This window comes from Podarcis tiliguerta (genome assembly GCF_965153285.1).
Source record: "Podarcis tiliguerta genome assembly, chromosome: 5".
In the NCBI taxonomy this organism is placed as follows: Eukaryota; Metazoa; Chordata; class Lepidosauria; order Squamata; family Lacertidae; genus Podarcis; species Podarcis tiliguerta.
In genome coordinates, this window is record NC_139538.1 from 72,031,502 (window position 1) to 72,055,465 (window position 23,964).

A 23,964-nucleotide genomic window follows, 5' to 3' on the forward strand; every position below is an offset into this window, starting at 1 on the left:
CACGGGAAGGAGGGGATCCTTCCCAGAACCTACAGGAAGTGCCTCTGTTACACCTAAAGTTAAAGTAATGTCGGGGGCAGAAGACCTTATTACGGCAGGATTTGCAAGGATACAGGGATCCTTAGACAAACTGACAGAAGAACTGGCAGACACTAAAAGACAAGTTACGGAATTAAAAAGCCAGGTTACTGAAACAAATAAAGGAGTAACAGAGGCCTTCCAAAAAATAGAACAAAATTCTGCAAATATAAAGCAAAATACAGCTTCAATTAAGGAATTACTGGAAGTATCGGCCGAGACAAGAAAAATTGCTGAGGAGGCAAAGGAAGTTGCAGTTGCCACTGAGGAGAAATTACCACCGATGAACAAACAACTAGAGGAATATAGAGCAAAATTTTCTATGCTGGACCTGAAAGAGAGACAAACGAATTTGAGAATTAGAAATATACCAGAAATTGAGGAAGGAAGCCTGCGGGACCTTCTTACACAAGAATTTGAGAAATTTTGGAACTTGGAATCCGAGAAAGAGGAATTCAAGATCTTGAGTGCCTTTCGATTGGGAAGAACAAGCAAAAGGATCAAAATTAGAGACTGTTTGATTACGTTTCGAACCAAAGAAGAAAGAGACAAGGTTCTTGGACTACATTTTCAAAAACCCTTGGTAATTAATCAATCTAAAGCTGAGATCTTTAAAGATATTCCAAAATTTCTTTTGGACCTGAGGTCAAACTACAAGGATCTGGTTACCCAACTAAGAAAAAACAACATCATCTTCAGGTGGGAATTCCCGGAAGGAATTTCTTTCAGTATCAAGGGAAGAAAGATAAAGATAAAATCAGTGGAGGATAAGAATATATTCCTAGAAACCTACGAGGAGGACCTACAGAAGGGAACTTTAAAAGTAACAGATCCATCGGAATCATCAGAGGAAGGGAGTGAAGGCGTGACAGGAGCAAAACCAAAGAGGACTCGGAAGAAAAAGACACCACCGGATTCGACAGATAAGGATAAGACATTGGGAGCAACTGGAGGAACATAATAGAATAAATTCACCATGTCTCTGCAAATTTTAAGTTGGAACTGCAATGGTCTTAACTCGATTCGACGGAGGAAATCGATCTTTCATATTTTAAAAAAGGAACAATTGGACTTAATTTGCTTACAAGAAACACATGTGACAAGGCTCCATAGGAAAATTTTAATTAATAAAAGATTGGGCCAAGAATTTATCTCATCTGATAAAGTAAAAAAAAGAGGGGTTGTAATATATGCTAAAGAGAGCCTCTCACCAAAGTTTATGTTCAAAGATGAACAAGGGAGATATTTGGCAATTGAAATCCAATACCATGGACAAAAATATCTGATAGTAGGTGTGTACGCACCTAATGATGGAAAATCCGAGTTTTTCAAGAAGTTGCATGAGACATTGATGGATTATTTGGAATACAATGTGATGTTGATGGGTGACATGAATGGAGTAGTTTCGACAAATATGGACAAGGCACAACGACAGGTAGTCACCAAAGATGGGAGACTACCAAAAACCTTTTTTGAATTGACTGATAACCTGGATTTGGTGGACATTTGGAGAACTAAAAACCCTCTAGGAAAAGAGGGTACTTTCTTCTCTGAAGCCAAAATGACCTGGACAAGAATCGACCAGATATGGATCACGAGAGGACTGGCACCGAAGACAAAAAAAGCGGTAATCTGCCCAAAGACTTGTTCCGACCAAAATGCTGTTAAGATGGTAATGAACTTAATACCAACTGGTTCCTTTAGATGGAGGATGAATGACGCTCTGTTTAGAGACGAGGAAATAACTAAGAAGGCCCAGAAAACCCTGAAGGACTATTTTGAGATAAATTTAAACACTACGGTGGAGAAAAGAACGGTATGGGACGCAAGTAAAGCTGTTATGAGGGGGTTTCTGATTCAACAGAACACGGTCAAGAAGAGACTACAAAAGGAAAAAAGAGAAAAGATCCTTGAGAAAATCAATGAGGGAGAAAAGAGACTAAGAGTAAAACCAAAATCACAGGAAATTTTAAGAGAAATTAAGTTATATCAAGTTGAATATATGCAAATGATTAATCAAGAAATTGAATGGAAAATAAGGCAAATGAGACAACGGACATTTGAGTCAGCAAACAAATGTGGAAAGTTATTGGCATGGCAAATAAAGAAGAGACAAAAACAGAACACGATAACAAATTTGGAAGTGGAAGGAAGAAATATACAGAACCCAGTGGAAATAAGGACTGCCTTTCAAAAATACTTCAAACAGCTTTACTTTCAGCAACCCCAGAATGAAGCAGATATAGAGGAATTTTTGAAAGAGAATGGGCTATCGAAAATATCTCAAGAAAGCAGATTGAATCTGAGTGATAGGATAACAGATCAAGAAATTCAGAGTGCCATTCAGAATATGCAACTAGGCAAGTCCCCAGGACCGGACGGACTGACTGCTAAATACTACAAAGTATTGAAGGACTGGTTAATTCAGCCGTTGAAAGATGTCTGTAATGAAATACTTCAGGGGAAAAAAGCACCAGAAACGTGGAAGGAAGCTTTTGTCACGCTTATACCGAAGATAGAGACTGAAAAACATCAACTTAAAAACTACCGCCCAATATCGCTATTGAATGTGGATTACAAAATATTTGCAGACATTTTGGCTAGAAGATTTAAGAAAGTATTAATAAAGGAGATTCATAAAGATCAAGCAGGTTTTCTCCCAGGAAGACATCTATCTGACAATGTGAGGAATATAATTGATATATTGGAATTTTTGGAGGAAAAAATAAATACAAAAGCAGTTTTGATATTTGTGGATGCGGAGAAGGCCTTCGACAATATTTCTTGGAGCTTTTTGAAGAAGAATCTCCAAGGTATGGGGGTAGGCCAAGAATTTGAGAATGGTATAAGTGCAATCTATTCTGAACAAAAAGCTAAATTAATTGTAAATAATGTAATAACTGAGGAGTTCAGAATAGAGAAAGGTACAAGACAAGGGTGCCCAATTTCCCCTTTACTTTTTATATCAGTCCTGGAGGTGCTGCTGAATATGATTAGAAAGGACCAACTGATCAGAGGGATACAGGTCGGATCTAAACAATATAAATTAAGAGCATTTGCAGACGATTTAGTTTTGACACTGCAGGAGCCAGAATCCAGTGTAAAAAGAGTCTTAGAATTGATTCAAGAGTTTGGTCGATTGGCAGGGTTTAAATTAAACAAAGTTAAAACCAAGGTTTTGACAAAGAACTTAACAGAAATTGAGAAAGAAAGGTTTCAGAATGAGACAGGATTGACAGTAGTGAAAAAAGTGAAATATTTGGGAATTATCATGTCTGCTAAAAATGGGAACTTATATAAAGATAACTATGATAAATGTTGGTCGGAGATAAAGAAAGATCTAGAAATATGGTCTAATTTGAAACTCTCGTTAATGGGTCGTATTGCCGTGATAAAGATGAATGTATTGCCAAGAATGTTGTTTCTATTTCAGACGTTGCAAATTATAGACAAAACTGACTGTTTCAGGAAGTGGCAAAAGGATATATCTAGATTTGTCTGGCAGGGCAAAAAGCCAAGGATAAAATTTAAAATATTAACTGATGTTAAGGAAAGAGGGGGCTTTGCCCTGCCAGATTTGAAACTTTATTATGAAGCAGCAGCTTTTTGCTGGCTAAAAGAATGGCTACTTCTTGAAAACACTGACATGTTGGACTTAGAAGGATTTAATAATGCTTTTGGTTGGCATGCATACTTATGGTATGACAAGGTTAAAGTGCATAAAATGTTTAAAATTCACATTGTCAGAAATGCATTGTTTAAAGTTTGGATGAGGTACAAAGACTTGCTTGAAAATAAGACTCCAAGGTGGTTGTCCCCAATGGAAGCAAAAGCACTAAAAAAACTCAATATGGAGGCCAACTGGCCAAAATATTGGGAGATTTTAGAGCAAGATGGTGATCGAGTGAAATTACAGAGTTACGATAAATTAAAAAGTAAAGTTCGAGATTGGCTTCATTATCACCAAATAATGGAGGCTTTCAAAATGGATAGAAAAATTGGTTTCCAGGTGGAAAAATCAAAATTGGAAACAGAATTGTTAGAACCCAAAACTAAGATTCTGTCAAGAATGTATAACTTGCTGTTGAAATGGAATACACAAGATGAGGAAGTGAAATCAGTGATGGTTAAGTGGGCCCAAGATTTGGGTCATAACATAATGTTTGCTGACTGGGAAAAGTTATGGACCACTGGTATGAAATTTACAGCATCTAATGCCTTAAGAGAGAATATTATGAAAATGATATACAGGTGGTACATGACACCAGTCAAGCTTGCAAAAATCTACCACTTACCTGACAATAAGTGTTGGAAATGTCAAGAGGTTGAAGGTACATTCTTTCACCTTTGGTGGACATGCCCAAGGATAAAGGCATTCTGGGAGATGATTTATAACGAGTTGAAAAAAGTTTTTAAATACACATTCTTGAAGAAACCAGAGGCCTTTCTCCTGGGTATGGTTAGCCAACAGGTGCATAAGAAGGATAGGACATTTTTCATGTATGCTACAGCAGCAGCAAGGATACTCATCGCACAGTATTGGAAGACTCAACAGCTACCCACACTGGAAGAATGGCAGATGAAAGTTATTGACTATATGGAATTGGCAGAAATGACCGGCAGAATCAGAGACCAGGGAGAAGAGACGGTGAAGGAAGATTGGAGGAAATTCAAGGATTATTTACAGAAACATTATAAGATAACGAACATTTGATGACATTGGATTGAAGATGAATGGGTATTTGGGAAAAAGTGATCAGAGAAAGATTTAATATTTTGTCAGACTAAGGAAATGCAATTATCTATTAGTCTTTAAGAGTATTAGAAAATCAAAGTACGATAGAGGACAAGAATTTGCAGACAGAATATATGATTTGGAATACAGAGAAGGAAGGCCTGGGGAAGTCGGAGAAATAAGTTAATGTAAAGAATACAAGGAGACAAAAATTGTTTTTAATATGTTTTATTTTCTATGTTGTATTTTGCTGTTTTGTGTTTGTGTGTTGTAGTACTTATCTTTTCTGTTTTTTCCTTTTCTTTTTCTTTATGTTGTTCTTCTGAGGTTGTTTGTTTAATGTTGTTTCAAGTTTCTGTTGTAAAACTCAATAAAATATTATTTAAAAAAAAAAAAAAAGGCTGAAGTACAGGGAAAGTATTTGAATATTTTTTTAAAAATATGGCCTTAGGAATTACATTTTTAATTACATTTAGCTGCGAAGGTAAGACAAAATAGCCAGAGTTAATCAGGTTCTGCTAGGCCTTTTGGGTTGCAATGAAAGTTTTATCTACTTCCTGAGGATACAATTTGAAATTAATCCTGTGATGAACATAGGGTTTATTCTCATTCTTCAGAAATTTGTGCTCTTTGACATTCAGGGCCATTTGACATGTTATAGAAAAGGTGGAGGCTGGGACTGACCACATCTTGATGATGATGTTTAAGGCCTATTTTCCTGTCAGAAAGTACATGGTAATTGTCCCTCAGCAGTGCAAAATCTTTTTAAGGAAGCTGTTGGTCTTGGTCTTAGTAGCTCAGTCCTTTAACCACACATCAGTAGGACATTTGATCGTGCCCTTTTTTTGAGGAAAATGGTAATAAAGAAAAGTACCTCTGTCCGCTATGAGGAACGGTTGAGGGAATGGGATAGGTTTAGCCTGGTAAAGAAGGAGACTGAGAGGAGATATGATAGCCACCTTCAAATATTTAAAGGGCTGTCACATGGAGGATGGAACAAGCTTGTTTTCTCCTGCTCCAGAGGCTAGGATCCAAACCAAAGGATTCGAGTTACAAGGAAGGAGATTCTGACATCAGGAAGAACTTTCTAATGCTCAGAGCTGTTCAACAGTGGAACGCAGCCCCTCATAAGGTGATGGACGCTCCTTCCTTGGTTGTTTGTAAGCAGAGGTTGGATGGCCATCTGTCATGGATGATCTAGTTGAGATCCCTGCATTGCCCGCAGTTGGACTGGATGACCCCCAGGGTCCCTTCCAACTCTACAATTCTATGATTCCATGATTCCATGACTTCCCCTCACCAGTCAACAATGTGAACCCAACCAAAGTTTGTAGCAGACATTCACATGTAGGCCTGACCTATGACACCTGCATCTCTCTGATCTTTTTAAACCCCTACCTACGTCTTCCCTGATGGGCCTCATTTTTTAAAAAAAGCTATGCTTGCACCTGCCTTATGAGATATGCCAGTTGTACAAGAGTCCAGCTTTCTGGTATATTTGTGCCACCACACCTGCTTTTCATTCTGGCTAGAGAGCTTTCCCAACACCCTGGGCAAGGGCAACTTGCTTTCCTCACATTTTCACGAAAATTTGTGCATCTGAACCCCAAGTGGCTTAGTTGGCAGGAAGGGGTAGGAGATGGAGCAACAGTCCCTTAAGAATGTCACTAAGTCATTCCAAAATACAATTCCAAATGGAACAAACATTTTTTTAAAAAAATCAGTAATGGCAGGATATAAGGGAAAAAGGAAGACTGGGAAGGTATGTCAAAAAAAAAAACAACCAAAAAAACCAACAGTGCTGATTAACCAATGCAAGCACTTCTCATTAGTGAGTAGGAGGTCCCTGTGAGCTGTAAGGGATACCCAGGTATCTTGTGAATGGTGCCTTTGGGTGGTCAAGGAGGATGACAGATATTCAGGGGTACCATGTTGCCTATTTGTCAAGTTCAGCCACGAGGAGCAGCTGGATAGGCTCGATCAGTTGGGACAGACCCACATATTATCTTTAAACAACAACAACACACCCTTTTTAAAGCCCCAAACATATATTTCAGAGCATGTGCTGCACCACCTTTCTGTAATTTAATGAGACCTGTTGGAGTTCTGTGAGGAATTTAATGAATGAATTAGAGAGTGCTCTGAGGCTTCCTTTCTTTTTGTAGGGGCAGGTAATTCCAGTGTGCTTCAATGTTGTGCTATAGTAGGATGACTCAGTTTGTCCTGGTGCAGAGGTGCATTACAACACTCTGCTTTTTAAAAGGGATCTCCAGATGCACTTATGCACGGCTGGTGTTCTGGCCATTCTTTCTTCCAGACCTAGAGTGAAGTGTGTCTGCAAGTCTAATTCAGAAAAATGGATGTGTCTCAAGTATCGGAAGTTTGGAAAACACTGTTATATTTATACCATTGGGGGAGTAGGTTGGCCTCTTTCTGCCTTACTGCCAAAGGGCTCTCATCCCATAGCCATAATCACTTTTTATTTGGGAAAGAAAGTTGTTGGAAGCGCTAAGGGAGTGTTTGTAGCAGCAAACACGGAGTTACTGAAAGCAATTGTCCTAGGAAAGGTAATACGGCTAGGTGCTGAAAAATAATCAGCAGCCCAGAGAGCATCTCTGAATTATTTTTAGCTGCTCAGTGTTTATATTAAGAACAAGAATGAGCTAATGCAGAGGCAAAGTCCAAAAATGACAATGTGAAGTGCCCTTGACATTGTGTATATTGTGCCTATTATTTTTCTTCACCTGATATATGTAGGGTTTTTCCCCCTTTCAGGAGTTTGGCTCATGATGGATGTACATTCATCCTTGCTTGTGTGTGCATGTGTATATGCACAAACACATGTGCATGATCAATCTGAAGTTAAGGACTTTTAAGTTCTTTGATTTTGTTGGGGAAGATTTTATTGTCCATGGCTTAACCTGCAGCTCTCTGTGGAGAGCCGTCATCCTAAGGGGTCAATCTATGACAACTTGGTCCTTTAGAAGACATTAGCAAAACAGCCGCCCGGAATGGAAACCGGTGCATCTGTGGTGCACAAATAGTTCAGTATCTAATTTGAACTACCCCATCTGCAAGGACATTCCCACTTGATACATTGCTGTGCAAAACAGATGGTGATGACCTGCTGAAAATAAAATGTCCGCTGTTCTTTTTTAGTTTAACAACACAGAAGCTGAGCAGTACTTTTATGAAGGAAGTTTGGTTACTGTGAAGGGGTTCATTTGTTTTACTATGAGGGCCTCTTACAGTTCCTTCAAGTGTCCCTATTTTCCAGGGATAGTCCCAGATATAGAAGCTGTCCTGGTTTCTGATTTGACTCTGGGAAGTCACATTTTTCCTTAGGACGTCCCTATTTTCATTGGAGAAATGTTGGAGGGTATGGAGTTATGTGACCCCCTTGAGCTAAGGAGATAAGTAACCATACAACCTCTAGAAGACATTTGAAGGCAGCCCTGCATAGGGATTTTGTTATGTTTAATTTTTTTTTATGTTTTTATATAAGTTGGAAGCTGCCCAGAGTGGTTGGACAGCCCAGTCAGATGAGTGGGGTATAAATAATAAAATTATTCTGCAACAAGATGTTCTTATTTTCAACCTCTTTCTCTGGTTTTATAAAAGCATTGCAGAGTTGCATTTGAGGGGAAATAGCAACAGCCATATGGCCCAAGTGTTTTATCCTTGAGTAGATCATCTCCCAGCTCTGAGCGTTTTAAAAATACCTTTCCCCCCCCCACACCCCTCCCTCAGGTTGTTCTTCCCAATATAAACAAGACTTCCATGCAAGCAGTTCTGGATTATCTGTACACCAAGCAGCTATCATCCAGTCAGGAGTTGGATACGCTTGAATTAATTGCACTGGCAAACAGATTTTGCCTCCCACACTTGGTTGCGCTTGCAGGTAAGGTTTCTCTCTCTTTACAGGTGTCGCCTTCAGCTTCCTGCCAGTGATGCTGAAATTGTCAGCTGTTGTTTTTTTCAACAATCTTTGGGCAAAAACAGGCATGCAGTGTTTCTTCCTAAAATCAAACTGCAGTACATATTTTCAGTTAGAAAAACATAATTGCTTCCTCCACTCTTTTTCTGTGCTGAGTTAATTTAGCCCACATTCTTGTGTATGCTTAAGCTACTAAACACAAATAAGTGTCTGCAATTCATAATGCCCATTAGGCAACTTGATTACTCTTAATTGAAAGAGCATGAACACTAAAGTTTCCATTGCAAATTCCTGTTTTAAGGGTCTAATAATGGAGCTTGGGCAATTTTAAATTAATCCAGTTCAAGCAAGTATTGCATAAAAGAGCAGCCCAAGTTACTTTTACTGCTCTAATCTGATGGTTAATTATTTTGTTAGTGATATGATGATAGTTAATTCCAATAATTGCTTATTTCCTCCCCCCCCCCCCCACCCTCCAATTGTTTCAAAGAGAAGTGGCTGGAAGCAAGATTATTCCATGACTTTAAAAAAAGAAATCTATGTCAGCCCAAATAGTAGTATTGTTTTTCCTTGGGCAGTCTTGCAATGGATGAAAGGCAGTTGAAACAGGGGCTGGAGGGAGCTAGATTTATGCTGCACAGTAAACTGGTTTGTGTTTCTCTTCAACCCCAACAGAGCAGCATGCTGTGCAGGAGCTTACCAAAACATCAGTGAGTGGTGTTAGCATAGATGGAGATGTGCTGTACGATTTGGAAATAGCCCAGGTTAGTATAATGTATTATCTGTGATCACATTGGGGGAGGGAAGGAACTTCCTGATGGTGAATGTATAATGCTTGGAAGGTTGCTGTTTCCCAAGGATCAAAGGAATATTTCAATTTTTAGAAAGCCTCTGTGATGATAACCACGGTTACTGAGAATTGATACCTTCCCACCAACCTGCTATTTCTTTAGAAAAGTCAGTACATCATCTTAGGAGACACATGTTCCCAAACCTGTGTTTGCTGAGATAATGCAGGGGTGGGGCATCCATTGGAGAGAATAAGAGTGGTGCTTAACTCTTTCCCTGCCCACTGACTCACCCCTACAAATGCACACTCATGCATTTCCCCCTCTCCCAAAATTTGGTCTCAATTCTGGTCTTGGGAGACCAGCAAACACATGGGGTTCCTGGCGGTCTGCTGCCTCGATACTTTATTTACATTGACAAGCTGGTATCATAAGAATCTGCCTTAACACTGAGTCATAGTATCATAGAATTGTGGAGTTGGAAGGCGCTGCATCACACCGTTTATTCATGTTAAGATTATGGTCTAACTAAGACCCCAGGATCCTTTTCACAGGTGCTGCTGTCAAGCCTGATGTCCCACGTTCTATATTTGTGCATCTGATTGTTCGTACCTAAGTGTAGAACCTTACAGTCTACAATCAGGTCATTGGTACATCTAGCTCAGTAAGGCCTACTCTGACTGGCAGTGACCAGGATTTCAGACCAGGGTCTCTCCCAGTCTTACCTGAAGATGCCTGAGACATTTTGCATGCAAGGCAGATGTTCTGTCCCTCACCTTCAGCCCTTCCCCAGCAGCTTTTTCAATTAATTTCTGACTGTGAATCCATCTGCAACCCTGACTCAAAGTAGTTAGCTCTGCTCTGGGTCCCAGCTTTTTTGGGGCGGTGCTGTTGCACTTTTGGTTTTCAGCCCTGCTGGTTCCATAGTATTGTATCTCTGGCTTTGTCAGTTTTTGTCACGTGCCGCTGTGATGTCTCAATCCCTGAGCAATTCTCCCTTGCCTTTAACTTCAGAATTGTTCCACATACTGACTGTTAACTCTACAGAATATAAATTCGGTTCTCTTCTTTTCCAGTTCCACAACGCTAACCAGCTGGCGGCTTGGTGCTTGCACTATATCTGCACCAACTACAACAGTGTTTGTTCCAAATTCCGAAAGGAAATCAAAACTAAATCTCCTGGTAAGGCTGTTTAGCAAGCTTTCTCCGCCTTTTCTTCCAACCTTTGTACATCTGTCTTCTCTCTATTCTAAATCTTGTGGGGGGGGGACTACAAATCAAGTAAATTTACATGCTCATACATTCATTTTTGCATTATTTCATTTGGCTCCCAAGACCCAGATTTTCATTGAGCTTTTGGCAAGGTTTGGGTTGGCAGAAAACAATGGGAAGGGAAGGGAGTCTCTATGGTGTTGTCATCTAATTATTCAGACACAGGACACCTTGAAATCTTCCCATGCAGTGGGAAGCAGCAGGAGCAACCTCAGCATCTTATGCCAATTCATTTTCATCCCCCCCCCCCCCACCTTTAACATGAAATCCTTCTTACCACATTAGGTGAGATTGGGACCAAGCATAAAGGCCAGGAGGCAACAGGTAGGAGCTGCATCTACCATATCTCTCCCTGCATCAGGAGCCATGCCCAGAGTTCTGTTTACCTGTATTAAGTATGCTGCTGCCGTGTGTGATCCTTTGGTGTTAAGATAATCTAGGCCTGGCTGAATTGACCAAAGTTTGAATTCAAGTTGGAAGGTTGCAAAAAGTGAATGACGGCAGGAAGTGAATCGGAGGTGAAGTTTGTCAGAGATGGAACAGAGGTTTAAGAAAGGGCAGACAAGCATATATTAATTTGGGGGGGGGGTGTTTACAATTACTTAAACTGTGGCCTGAAATCCCAAACTTTTGTTACTTGACGGTCTTTGTGGCTTTCACAAAAGACATTATGGATATGGCTTCAGAAGACAACCCCACTTGTCAGGGGTCAGCAAATTTTTCCAGCAGGGGGCCAGCCCACTGTCCTTCAGACCTTGTGGGGAGCCAGACTATATTTTGGGAAGAGAGAAAAAAGAACAAATTCCTATGCCCCACAAGGAACCCAGAGATGCATTTTAAATAAAAGGACACATTCTACTCATGTAAAAACATGCTGATTCCCAGACCGTCCGCGGGCTGGATTTAGAAGCTGATTGGGCCAGATCTGGCCCCTGGGCCTTAGTTTGCCTACCCATTTACTAGAGATTGAGATGCATGTGAATTTCATTGATAGCATTGCTCTCCTCCCCATGTAGTAGTAGTTACATGAGAATAATATTGCTTTCTCCTTAGCCTAGCCTATGGATTTGAAAGGACTGGGTATTGCTTCATTAGCTAGGGAGGAAATATATTGATACACATTGGATTTGTTTTAAACTTCCTCTTTTTTATTTGATCGTTAATACTTTGCATTATAAATATTGATAGTACTGTTTAAACATCAGGCAACCTGCCTGGAAGCTTATTCAGTGTGGCAGCAGAATTATACCTGGCCATCATTCCCGGAGGGGTGGCTGCCTCTGGAACCATCTCACTTCCACTTACTGGATATAACATCAAAGCAGTATATGCATGCATAGGCTCAATAATCCTTTATATTTATCTGGTAATATCTGGGGTTATGGATCACAGGTTGACATTAGATGCTTCACACATGTCACTTGTATCATGGGTTGCTTAGCCCATGGGTTGCTTAACCTCCTAAGAGGATTTTTATTTTTTGCTGCGCTGCTAAAATTCATCATTTTCTTTTTTAAAAAATCAGGCTTGTCTCACAATTTGTCTGACATTGTTGTTGTTTAGTCGTTTAGTTGTGTCCGACTCTTCGTGACCCCATGGACCAGAGCATGCCAGGCACTCCTGTCTTCCACTGCCTCCCACAGTTTGGTCAGGCTCATGTTTGTAGCTTCAAGAACACTGTCCAACCATCTCGTCCTCTGTCGTCCCCTTCTCCTTGTGCCCTCCATCTTTCCCAACATCAGGGTCTTTTCCAGGGAGTCTTCTCTTCTCATGAGGTGGCCAAAGTATTGGAGCCTCAGCTTCATGATCTGTCCTTCCAGTGAGCACTCAGGGCTGATTTCCTTAAGAATGGATGCATTTGATCTTCTTGCAGTCCATGGGACTCTCAAGGGTCTCCTCCAGCACCATAATTCAAAAGCATCAATTCTTCGGCGATCAGCCTTCTTGATGGTCCAGCTCTCACTTCCATACATCACTACTGGGAAAACCATAGCTTTAACTATACGGACCTTTGTTGGCAAGGTGATGTCCCTGCTTTTTAAGATGCTGTCTAGGTTTGCCATCGCCTTTCTCCCAAGGAGCAGGCGTCTTTTAATTTCGTGACTGCTGTCACCATCTGCAGTGATCATGGAGCCCAAGAAAGTAAAATCTCTCACTGCCTCCATTTCTTCCCCTTCTATTTGCCAGGAGGTGATGGGACCAGTGGCCATGATCTTAGTTTTTTTGATGTTGAGCTTCAGACCATATTTTGCGCTCTCCTCTTTCACCCTCATTAAAAGGTTCTTTAATTCCTCCTCACTTTCTGCCATCAAAGTTGTGTCATCTGCATATCTGAGGTTGTTGATATTTTTTCCGGCGATCTTAATTCCGGCTTGGGATTCATCCAGTCCAGCCTTTCACATGATGAATTCTGCATATAAGTTAAATAACCAGGGAGACAATATACAGCCTTGTTGTACTCCTTTCCCAATTTTGAACCAATCAGTTGTTCCATATCCAGTTCTAACTGTAGCTTCTTGTCCCACATAGAGATTTCTCAGGAGACAGATGAGGTGATCAGGCACTCCCATTTCTTTAAGAACTTGCCATAGTTTGCTGTTGTCGACACAGTCAAAGGCTTTTGCATAGTCAATGAAGCAGAAGCAGATGTCTTTCTGGAACTCTCTAGCTTTCTGTTTATTGTCTGACATTAGAACAGAGCTATTATGTATTGCTGTTGTGTGTGTACTTCTTTTATTTCTGCAGCATCTCTTATTGTTGCAGAGTTCGAATTTCTATTTTTAAGCTATTGTATTCTAGCATTGTATGTTGTATCGTAAATACAGTTGCAAATACCTATTTTTTTAGTTTCCCTATTATCTGAAAATGCAAAACTAGATAGAGGAGAGCTTAGTTCTCCATTGCAGATTTGGAATTACACATATTACCAGTCATGTACCTTGAGAACTAGAAACATGACATATTGATTTGAAAAATGAAGCCTGAGATTTTCCTGGATTTTTGCACAAGATTTCAGATTCTGGTATGTAGAAGTAACAGTAACTACTTTTCTTAACTGTCTTGATGCCATAAAAACTAATTTCTAACTATTAGCAGAATTAAAATGTTGTCCTAGTTTCAGAATTCGTTAGTTATTTGGGGACTTCTTTGTTTGTTTGTTTACAGATAATCAGGAATATTTCGAGAGGCACCGCTGGCCTCCAGTGTGGTACCTTAAGGAAGAAGATCATTTCCAGCGTGTTAAAAAGGAAAGAGAAAAGGAAGACATTGCACTGAATAAACATCATTCAAAACGAAAGTGGTGCTTCTGGAATTCCTCCACAGTTGTTGTCTGAGAAAAGGAGAGGCAAACCTATCAATAGAGTGGCTTGGAGAACGTTTCTTTAGAGGAAGTCTTATCATGAAGGAGAGCACCTCAGTCCACTGAGAACCATTCTTGCACCAGATGCCATTGAAGTATATGGGAGTTCATTTCAATGGTGCTTCCACAGAAGTTTCTGGTGGATTGTGCAGAAGATATTTGGGGCACTTGTTTTTATTCCACCTGTGTGCAGTTATCATCTCTAAGGTCAACAAGCACAAGCCCACCTGAAGTGGGTGCGAAACTGCTCCTTAAAATGTCAAACGTTTGTATTTTTGTTTGTTTGTTTATAAGCTAAAATACTGTATAAAATCAGTATTGGTTTTCTTTTTCTTTCTTTTTTTATACAAACCGACAACAAATCCCAGCAATTAATATTTCAATCTCCAAAGTGGACAGTATTTTTTATACAGTTGTGTATGTATGTGAAGGTCTTTATTTCAGCATTGTTCTTTCACAGACCACAGTTATTGTGGAACTCTTTGATTTAGACTATGTTTCTTTTGTTTCCCCTCTTGCAAGTACAATGAAATATGATGAACATCTCTGACAAACCTCCCTGGCTTAAATTGCCATCCTAGCAACAAAGCAACTCTTGCTAGGCAACTAGCTTCCCACCCCACCCCCACCCCCACTTCTTCCTAAACACTATGTATTCACAACAATTAGATCCTTATTCTTTCTGAAGTAATGGGATGTAACATGATCCAGTGACAACAAAGTTATACAGAATTTATATCTTTTTCCCCCCCCAGCTGAAGAATATGAAGTGTAATTTACCTTTTCAGCTGCACCCGATGTATTTTCAGTATTTGCCATGTAAGGGCAGAATGCAACAGCCGTGTGAAATTTAATACTTCCTCTTTTATGTGTTCCATGGCTTTCAATGTCTTTATTTTCAAAAGGACCATTTTAAAATAATTAGAAGACCTCATTACACTTATGTCTTTATCCACTGCAGACTTCCTAGGGACTTAAACCTAACGGCAGTAAGACTTTTAGTTAATTACTTGGTTTGTTTCTTTATAGTTGTCTACGCCTTTTAAAGAAATATCTGTATATTTAAAACTGTTTGCTTGCTTGTTGAATATCCACATGTTAAGTAAGGGCTATGGAGATAAGTTGATCCCTTCCGTTATATTCATATAGGAGCAACCCACCCACCTATTCACTATCAATGGTATTCTGGCCCAAATAATCTCCGAGCACCGAAACAGACATGATGGCAGCGCGGGCAAACTGCTTGCCTCTGTAAGGTGTTCCATGTGCATCATCAGGCATCAATGCACTTTGAGCTGGTCCATCCAGGTATAGAGTGCGCACCCCAGAGGTCTGTGGTGGATACACCACAACTGTGCCACCTGTAACAAAAGAAGGGTTTTTGCAGCCACCACCAGTCAGGCTTATATGGAGAAGCCTGCTGTCATGTCAGTAAGGTGTACAAGTATGTCTTGCCTTTTTAAATATGCTGCAAAAGATATCCCAGGAAAAGCTCCCTTTCCCCCCCAGAAATTTTTATTAAAAGTTTTCACAATACAATAAAATTATATCTAGAACTAATGAAGTAAAAAAAGAGAGAGAGAAAAGAGAAACGACAAATGTTTTTTGTTTTAATAATGCATGCACAGCCCCACACCAAGCTTACAACGCTTTGAGGCTTTTCTGCACCAAGTCTTAATATTTTAGCAGTAAACTAGATAATTCCTTTCCGAAAGAGCCAGTGTAGTATAATGGGTGATGTGCTGGACTTAGGAGGCTTGAGGTCAAATCCCTGTTCAGCTGTGAAGCTTACTTCTATGACCTTGCAGCCATCTCTCTCTCTCTCTCTCTCTCAGCCTAACCTACCTTACAGAGTTGCTGCAGGGATAAAATGCAACATGCGCTCCATCTGGATGCATAGCAACTGGATAGCTCAGTTGGTTAGAGTGTGGTGCTGATAATGCCAAGGTTTCAGGTTTGATCCCCGTACAGGACAGCTGCATGTTCCTGCATTGCAGGGGGTTGGACTACATGATCCTCAGGGTCCCTTTCAACTAAACAATCCTATGATTCTATGATCTCTGTCCTCTGAGCTACTTGGGGGAAGGATAGCATAAGAGAGCTTTTAAAGACTGCCTTTCAAGCAGGGGAACATTCACAGCCAGCAACTGATTCCTTCCCCCACCTGCCTTGGTTTATGCACCTAAATGATGGACTCCTAAAGTTGTTTTCCACTCACACCAGTTTTGGCTTGAAGCCTGTCCCATCACTTTCCTTCCCTTATCTTTGGCAATAGCCCCACTGGCAGTGACGCTGATGTTCTATAGTAAATGCACTACTACATATTATGTGGTGGCATTTCATTTTGTGTGTGAAGTGTTTGAGATCTAGCCTAGACGTTACTTTGGTGCCCCAGCTGTTTCCAACCATGTGGAAGAACAGCATGCTGGGAGTTTTCTAACCCCCACATTGGCCACCAATTAATATGGAGAATTAGGGAGGGAAATAAATATTTAGGAAGCGAGTATTGCAGACTGGAGGCGAGTGAACACTATGAGCAGGCAGAGTGGATGGAGTTGGCATCTTAGCATGCCCTGAACTTTGCCACAGAAGGTAGTTGTGGTTAGAGCTATGAGCATTGTGCTTAGGCCAGGGGTGGGGTGGGAGAAGTGGCAGAAGCTTTAGAGGAAAAACAAAGAGTCGCCTATTCCTACTATATGTATAGTTCTCCAGTCAAGCTTATCAACTGCATTTTCTTGGTTTCTTTTGTTCTCTCCTGCAGGTGCCTCAACATGCCCTTTGGAAGAGCTGTCCCATTTTCTGTTCCTACTATAACCCAACCTTGAGTCCAAACCAGGTTGCTAAGGACAGGAAAAGTGGCAAAGCCCACCCAACTTTCCGAAATAATCCAGGTTCTGGGTGATAGATGAAGCTAGAACCTCTGGCGAGGACAGTAAGAAATATGTTTCAGTGTAGAAATTAAAAGACCAGCTCCATTTACCCAAAAGGAATGATCATTGCACTCTGATAAAGGGCTATGAAGCGAAAAATGACTGCAAGCTGGATGGTATAAACTTATGGTCAGCAGTAGTGTGTTCATCATTAGCGAAACCACCGTCACTGAGGCTTGAATTTCATGTGAAAGGAGCAGACCTGTTATTTTAAGCCTGGGTCCGAGGGCCTCCTTTGTAAAGCAAAAGGAGTACCCTAACTGCAACCAGTTGTATCCAGTATTAGGTAGTGATGGGGGGGGAGGTCCTATGGAGAGAGAGAAGGGACAAAGTACACAGGAGGCAGAAGGTGAGAGCGCTTAGCTCCCTTTACCTGTGAAGCAGTTGATACTTGCTATATGGGTTGGGGGCAGATCATGATTTAGACAAATGGGTCTGTGCCATTCCGTGTAGGTTGAGCCTGAATTATATTAGCAGGTTATATGTTTTGATAAGTATTACTATTACTAAAGTTTTACAAAACCAAAGCTTCTCTATGATTGTAATCTTGCCAAACTGACATGGACGTGCATAAATGAACCAGGGGTATATGCAATAATAACCAGCTGTATTAGTTATCGGCTACTGTAACCAAGTGGCTGGTTCATTTGGTTTAATTCTGCCTTTGGCCTTTAATCTTGGTGGGGGGTTCTTTTTGTTTTATTTTGCAAAAAACAAACAAAAAAAACAACCTCAATAAAAAAAATTGTTTAGCTATAAATGTTTCCTGGTTATTGGGTCTAGTTTCAAATCGTCACAATGAATCTTTTACCTTTAAGATGCTTTTTTCCAAAATATATAGCCAGAAAGTATTGCATGTTGAATATTTCAGGGCAGGTTTATTCTTAACAGGTCAGGGAAGAAGACCAACAAGGTAGAGTTTACACATAGTCCTGTTCATTCAGAACCGGTGAAATTAACTGTTCCATTGCTGTTCCCTATATAATTTTTCTCTCCACCAACACCACTCCCTGTGTTCGGGGAACCTCTGAGTCCTTGAAGCTTTATTGAGAGAAGACAGACTCAGCCTGAAGTTTTGCTCTGACTGTAGAGTTCTACAGTCTCCCAGCCTGGCTTTCACAACAGTGTGGGATCGTTGTTTTTCGCCCCTGTACTTCGCTAGAATGGTTATGCCCACCTCTTCACTGTCATCATTCCAGGACCTAAGAAATTCACCCTTACATGGCAATGGTAGGATCCCTCCTGTTCCCTACATATTCTACATTTGGTGAGCAGGCAGAGGAGCAAGACCACACTAGCCTGCTTTAAATCTACTTTTAGGTGAGATGAGGTTCTATCTACAGGTTTCACATTTGACCACATGCATGGAAACAAGTGGGGAGTGGTAGGAGCAATCCTCTTTCTCTTGGGTGTATTTGCTCTGTGCACAAAATGCAGAAAAGCGGTACAAAATTGTGTCCACGTTAACACTTGTCACACACACACACAAACTCTGCTTGACTGTGATGCAGCAGAATTGCACAGCAGCATGATGCAGAACATTGCAAGATTATGCATACTGACGGAGAAAAGGAATAGGCAGCTTTTCTTGGTATAAAAATGCAAACCCATGGCTTTCCATGCTCCCTCTGATTTTAAAACAGCTGCGTGTGGTTTTTATAGACTGTGTGTGTACACATGCATGGGCAGATACAAAGTAGAACAAAGCAACAAGCAGACAGATTTCACTCCTAGTAGCAGACAGGTTTGTTGCAGTTTTATAGCGTACTATGTATTTGTCTCTAAGGTGTTTGTTTGTTTACTGACATTCTCCAAGCATCATGCAGGAATTCCCATTAAAAAACAGCAGCCATATAGCAGCAATTTTCCTATTTTTACAGCTAGGCTTCTAAATTGCCAAAGTTAATCTTCCTTACATTTCAAGCCATAAAGGAAGTCACCAAAAGATGTGTTTAAAAATGCCTATTCGGGGAGAAAAAGGTGAATTTTCTCGCTTCTAACAGCCATTATTTTATGAACACATAGAAACTTGTCCAATACTAATTGAATGGGTTTCTTTTTAAGTGTCTCAGCAACAGACGTGTTTGCAATTTCCTTCACCATGGAGGACAAGCAAGCTCCCACTCCTCTTCGGAAGTGCTGCCAAGCTCTCAATCACTTTAACAAGTGAATGAACAAACAAATGATGCCTGAGTTAGGTGTTTTATCATCATGATGTGCTTCTGCTTGGTGTCTGCCTAGTGCTGATGGGTTTCTGCAAGTTCTTAACCACTCTTGCCACCACCCAGCACTAGGGCACCATGATGGTTGCTGAGGCTGCTTGGTTGTGTCTTTGATTATTAAAGCACTGATCTGCTAAGGACCTTGAGCAACGAGAACAATTTATTTTGTTTTCTGAACAGTGAGGTAGCCAGTATCAAATTCCTTGGCAAACTTGTCGTTGATGCTCCAGTTAAATGGTCCAACATGAAGCACGAAAGAAAAAGGAATGAATTTCACCAAAGCAGATAGGAAACAAGGTGAAGGAAGCATATTGCAGTGAGTGCATGAAGGCTTTTATTCTGGGTGCAATAGCATCATAGCTACTAAAAACAAAACAAGGATATCTTATATGTCACACACACAAAAAGAAAACCGGTTAGCTAATCTTTTTTTGCTTTTGCAGAAGTGTGGTTGTGCTGTTGTCACCATGTGACTACACCAGAATGAAGCAGCAGTAAAGATTTGGGTGGGTGGGAATAGCAAAAAGGTGTTGGGAGGTTTGCTTTGCCTTCCCCTAAACTACTGCTCTCATATGTGCCAAATGCTATCTAGTCAGCCACCAGCCTGGTTGGATTCAGTACATGGAAGGATAGGAAGATGAATTTTGTCCTTCCTCTTGACTAGTGTCATTTGGCATATTCATTGGATAGACAGTACATATACTGCATTTTGGGAACTGACCGACAGCTCCTGCTTATGGCTCTTCCTGCTTTTACCTTGGCTTGGATTCAGTCACTTGCCCCCAAGGTCTTCAAAGCTGCTCTCTCTCTAGGGAGCTATGTCACCATACACCCTCCAGCCTTTCCATTGGAGCTGTTTAAGCAATAGGATAAGCTGGTTGTTCAGAACCATATTTATCCAGATTCAGATACTAAAGAGTACAGTGGTACCTCGGGTTAAGTACTTAATTCATTCCGGAGGTCCGTTCTTAACCTGAAACTGTTCTTAACCTGAAGCATCACTTTAGCTAATGGGGCTTCCTGCTGCTGCCGTGCTGCAGGAGCACGATTTCTGTTCTCATCCTGAAGCAAAGTTCTTAACCTGAGGTACTATTTCTGGGTTAGCGGAGTCTGTAACCTGAAGCGTATGTAACCCGAGGTACCACTGTACAGTGGATACTTGGGTTGGGTTGTGAACATGATCCATGTGGGATGCACGTTCGCATTCCGCAGCGTTCACAACCCGCGACTGCGCACACGCGGGTTGCTATTTGGCGCTTCTGCGTATGCGCGACCACCGAAACCCGGAAGTAACCCGTTCCGGTACTTCCGGGTTTCGGCAGTCTGCAACCCAAAAAACCACAACCTGAAGCGGCTGTAACCCGAGGTATGGCTGTACTTTTTACAGCTGTCAGATCATTGCTTGCAGCTACAAGCACAGCGGCAGTGGGTGGGTACCTAGGGTGTTCTCGGTCAACATTTTACTGACTGGTTGATTTTGTCACTTTTTCTAATCGGTAGACATGCTTTGTAAAACCTTGCCACACATACATATTATTTGCCACAAGTAAACATTGAATGCTTGCTGCATGCTCTGCGGCACCAAGCTTTACTAACACACTCTATAAAACTGAGCAGCGTAAGACACACTTGAGATGCTGAAATGAATAGCTGTAAGGTTTTAAGCTGTAAGAAGGGTTAAAGCATTTGCATGCACAGTAGAAGTGGCATATCGGTACCAAAGCACTAGCCATGTCCTAATCCAGCCAGGTGTGTGTGTGTGTGTGTGTGTACACAAAAAAAGCAAACAGGGCAACGGACCTATATTGCGCACCTGTAAACCTGCAGTGAGACGAGCACCATCTGCTGAGTTTTATGCCTGCTGCATAGATATCGGTGTCCTTGACCTCCTTTGCACCTTATAACCATGTCAAAAGTAAAAAAACACACACCAACCAATGGTTTGGATTAGGCTTTTTGTTTTATTAGGTTGAGCATTGTTTTGTGAGGATTAACTCTTGCAGCTCCTCCTTTTTAAAAGAAGGAAAAAACCACAACTCTGTGTATGTCATATTATGCACAAGCCGGATTTTATTGCATAAGCAAATCTTTCCCCTCTTTCTTTTTTAAAGTGAAATCCTGAATTCCCTCTGAGGATTTCCTTCTCTAAGCTGCAACAGCTAATGAGGATTATACAGAGCGACACTTATTACTCTTGTTCCTCTGCCTAAGTAGGCCCCTCCAAGCTGGGGAAAAAAAGCTTATTGTCTCAAATGTGCTGATCTGGGAGAAATTCAGTGCGTGCATATATTATATATATGCATATATATGCGCACTATCAGGAAAAAAAATGTCAGGCAGTTTAAAAAGTGTTTGGTCACGACCAGCTACAGATCCCTTCCGAGCTTAAATAAGACTGTCTGCTCCAACATTTACAGGCCTTAAAATGGTCACCTCTGTTCACATCACAAAGCTGGTCACTATCCTATCTTTAACCAGGTGCACCAACTCTAGGGGGCAGAGGTGTCTTAGTAGCCCTCAATATTTGTTTGAAGGTGGCCCAGCCCCACCAATGTTGAGGGGGGCCATCAGGGAAGGCTGCACTGGCCTGCACGGTATGGGGAGACATGCGTGACACACATGCGAGACACGTACTGCCCCATCTTGGGGGCAAACTGGTGCCTCTGTCCTTACTCAAGTGTCAAGGTAGGAGAAAGTGCACCGCTTTGGCCAGGCCTTGCCAGGCAACGTAAACCGCCGCCCCCTTACAATTAGAATCATAGAATAGAATCATAGAGTTGGAAGAGACCACAAGGGCCATCGAGTCCAACCCCCTGCCAAGCAGGAAACACCATCAGAGCACTCCTGACATATGGTTGTCAAGCCTCTGCTTAAAGACCTCCAAAGAAGGAGACTCCACCACACTCCTTGGCAGCAAATTCCACTGTCAAACAGCTCTTACTGTCAGGAAGTTCTTCCTAATGTTTAGGTGGAATCTCCTTTCTTGTAGTTTGGATCCATTGCTCCGTGTCCGCTTCTCTGGAGCAGCAGAAAACAACCTTTCTCCCTCCTCTATATGACATCCTTTTATATATTTGAACATGGCTATCATATCACCCCTTAACCTCCTCTTCTCCAGGCTAAACATGCCCAGCTCCCTTAGCCGTTAAACAGATATATTTTAATTACCACACCATGTTTTATGGAATTGGTTTTAAAAAAAGAAAGAATCAAGCTCTCTCTTTTTCTCTGACCCTCAGGGTCACACAAGATGAGGAACAAGTTGTCTCATTAAAATACGCTTGCAAAGTGACTTTTAAAGGCAATGTACCAGCGCCGATCAGCTGGTGGTTGCTGAGACACATTGCCTTTGCAATATGATTCTGCTCAGAGCCACGAGTTTTGACGTCCCACTGAAAGTGATTTCCAATGCAAACAGACTTCAAATTCATGGCAACCAAGCATTTACCTGCACCTGAAGACAGCAAACGGGCTTGGCTTGTGGGAAACAGGTCAAATCAGGACCTTTGCTAGGCCTAACTAGACCTGTTGGAGGTGCCCCACCCTTCTTAAACATAAATGTTACCAGGGTTTGTTGCTGCCATATAGCCATGCGTGAAATCAGTAGCACAAAAACACTTAGTTCCCAACCAAAAGTTACTTCAGCAAGCAGTTTTAACCAGTACCGAGGCAGCAACTCTAAACAAAAGTTTATGTCTTCTTGCTAGCCAAGAGCACACAGCAAACTGCTACTTCCAATTCCTTGCGGGTGGGCTCCCTACACCATTCACCAGGTTGGGTCTACTCTGCCTTAGGCACCAAACTCTCCTGGTATAATTCCAAGTAGACATATAAACTGAGCCAGCAGTCTTACCATATTACAAGTTCCAGAAATTCAGACATTAAAACAACACCTAATCTGAGACAAAGCCAGCTCATGTTTGCCATTTAGGCATACATGCTATTAAACTACCCGTTTCGTATGGAACAATTGATCACCGTTGGACAGATTCCCCCAACCCCTGCCAGAATCAATTTTTAGATACTGCAGTGGCATCTTGTGGTCAAGCACAATATGACACCCCAACCAAAAATAATAATAGTTATGCTTTACAATTCTAACTCATTTGTTGACCTGAAACATATAATTTCTCCATTTGTAACTGTTCCAATGCACCAGTTGCATGTAAGGTTACCACCTTCTCTCTTCTGTAGTTAAGAGCAACGTGGCAGGCTGATGTTCAGCAGATGCTGCTTTGCCTAGCAGCAATGTAGAATGCTACTCCTCCAGTGATTAAGAGCAGGCATAGGCAAACTTGGCTCTCCCGATATTTTGGGACTTCAACTCCCACTATCCCTAGCTAACAGGACTAGTGGTTAGGGATGATGGGAGTTGCAGTCCCAAAACATCTGGAGGAACGAGTTTGCCTATGCCTGATCAAGAGACTGGAGCATCAAATGTACCAACAGTGATCTCAGTTCCCCAAGTCCCAGCGCTTGAATAGCCCAAACACCACTCACACACGAAGGCCATCTGCCAAGACCCATAAGCCTTCAGTTTCGGCATTCTTTGTTCTGCAAGAATCTAAATAGGAACAGTCACACCTGTAACCAGCATCCCTGGTAAAGCTGCCTCCTGGCGGCAGGAGGAGACATTGGTTC

The 23,964-nt window shown here is 41.3% G+C and overlaps 1 protein-coding gene across 8 annotated transcripts in view; it reads left to right on the forward strand.

Moving 5' to 3' along the window:
• The window catches only part of RHOBTB1 (Rho related BTB domain containing 1), a 69,802-nt gene extending 51,941 nt beyond the window's left edge, over window positions 1-17,861 (forward strand). For all 8 annotated transcript variants that reach the window (XM_083440033.1, XM_083440032.1, XM_083440034.1 and 5 more), the window contains 4 exons: window positions 8,564-8,714; window positions 9,426-9,514; window positions 10,615-10,720; window positions 13,976-17,861. In XM_083440033.1, coding sequence (XP_083296159.1) covers window positions 8,564-8,714; window positions 9,426-9,514; window positions 10,615-10,720; window positions 13,976-14,145 — 516 coding nt within the window. In that variant the 3' untranslated portion in view covers window positions 14,146-17,861. The remainder of the gene's footprint in view (window positions 1-8,563; window positions 8,715-9,425; window positions 9,515-10,614; window positions 10,721-13,975) is intronic.
• Window positions 17,862-23,964: the final 6,103 nt, after the last annotated feature.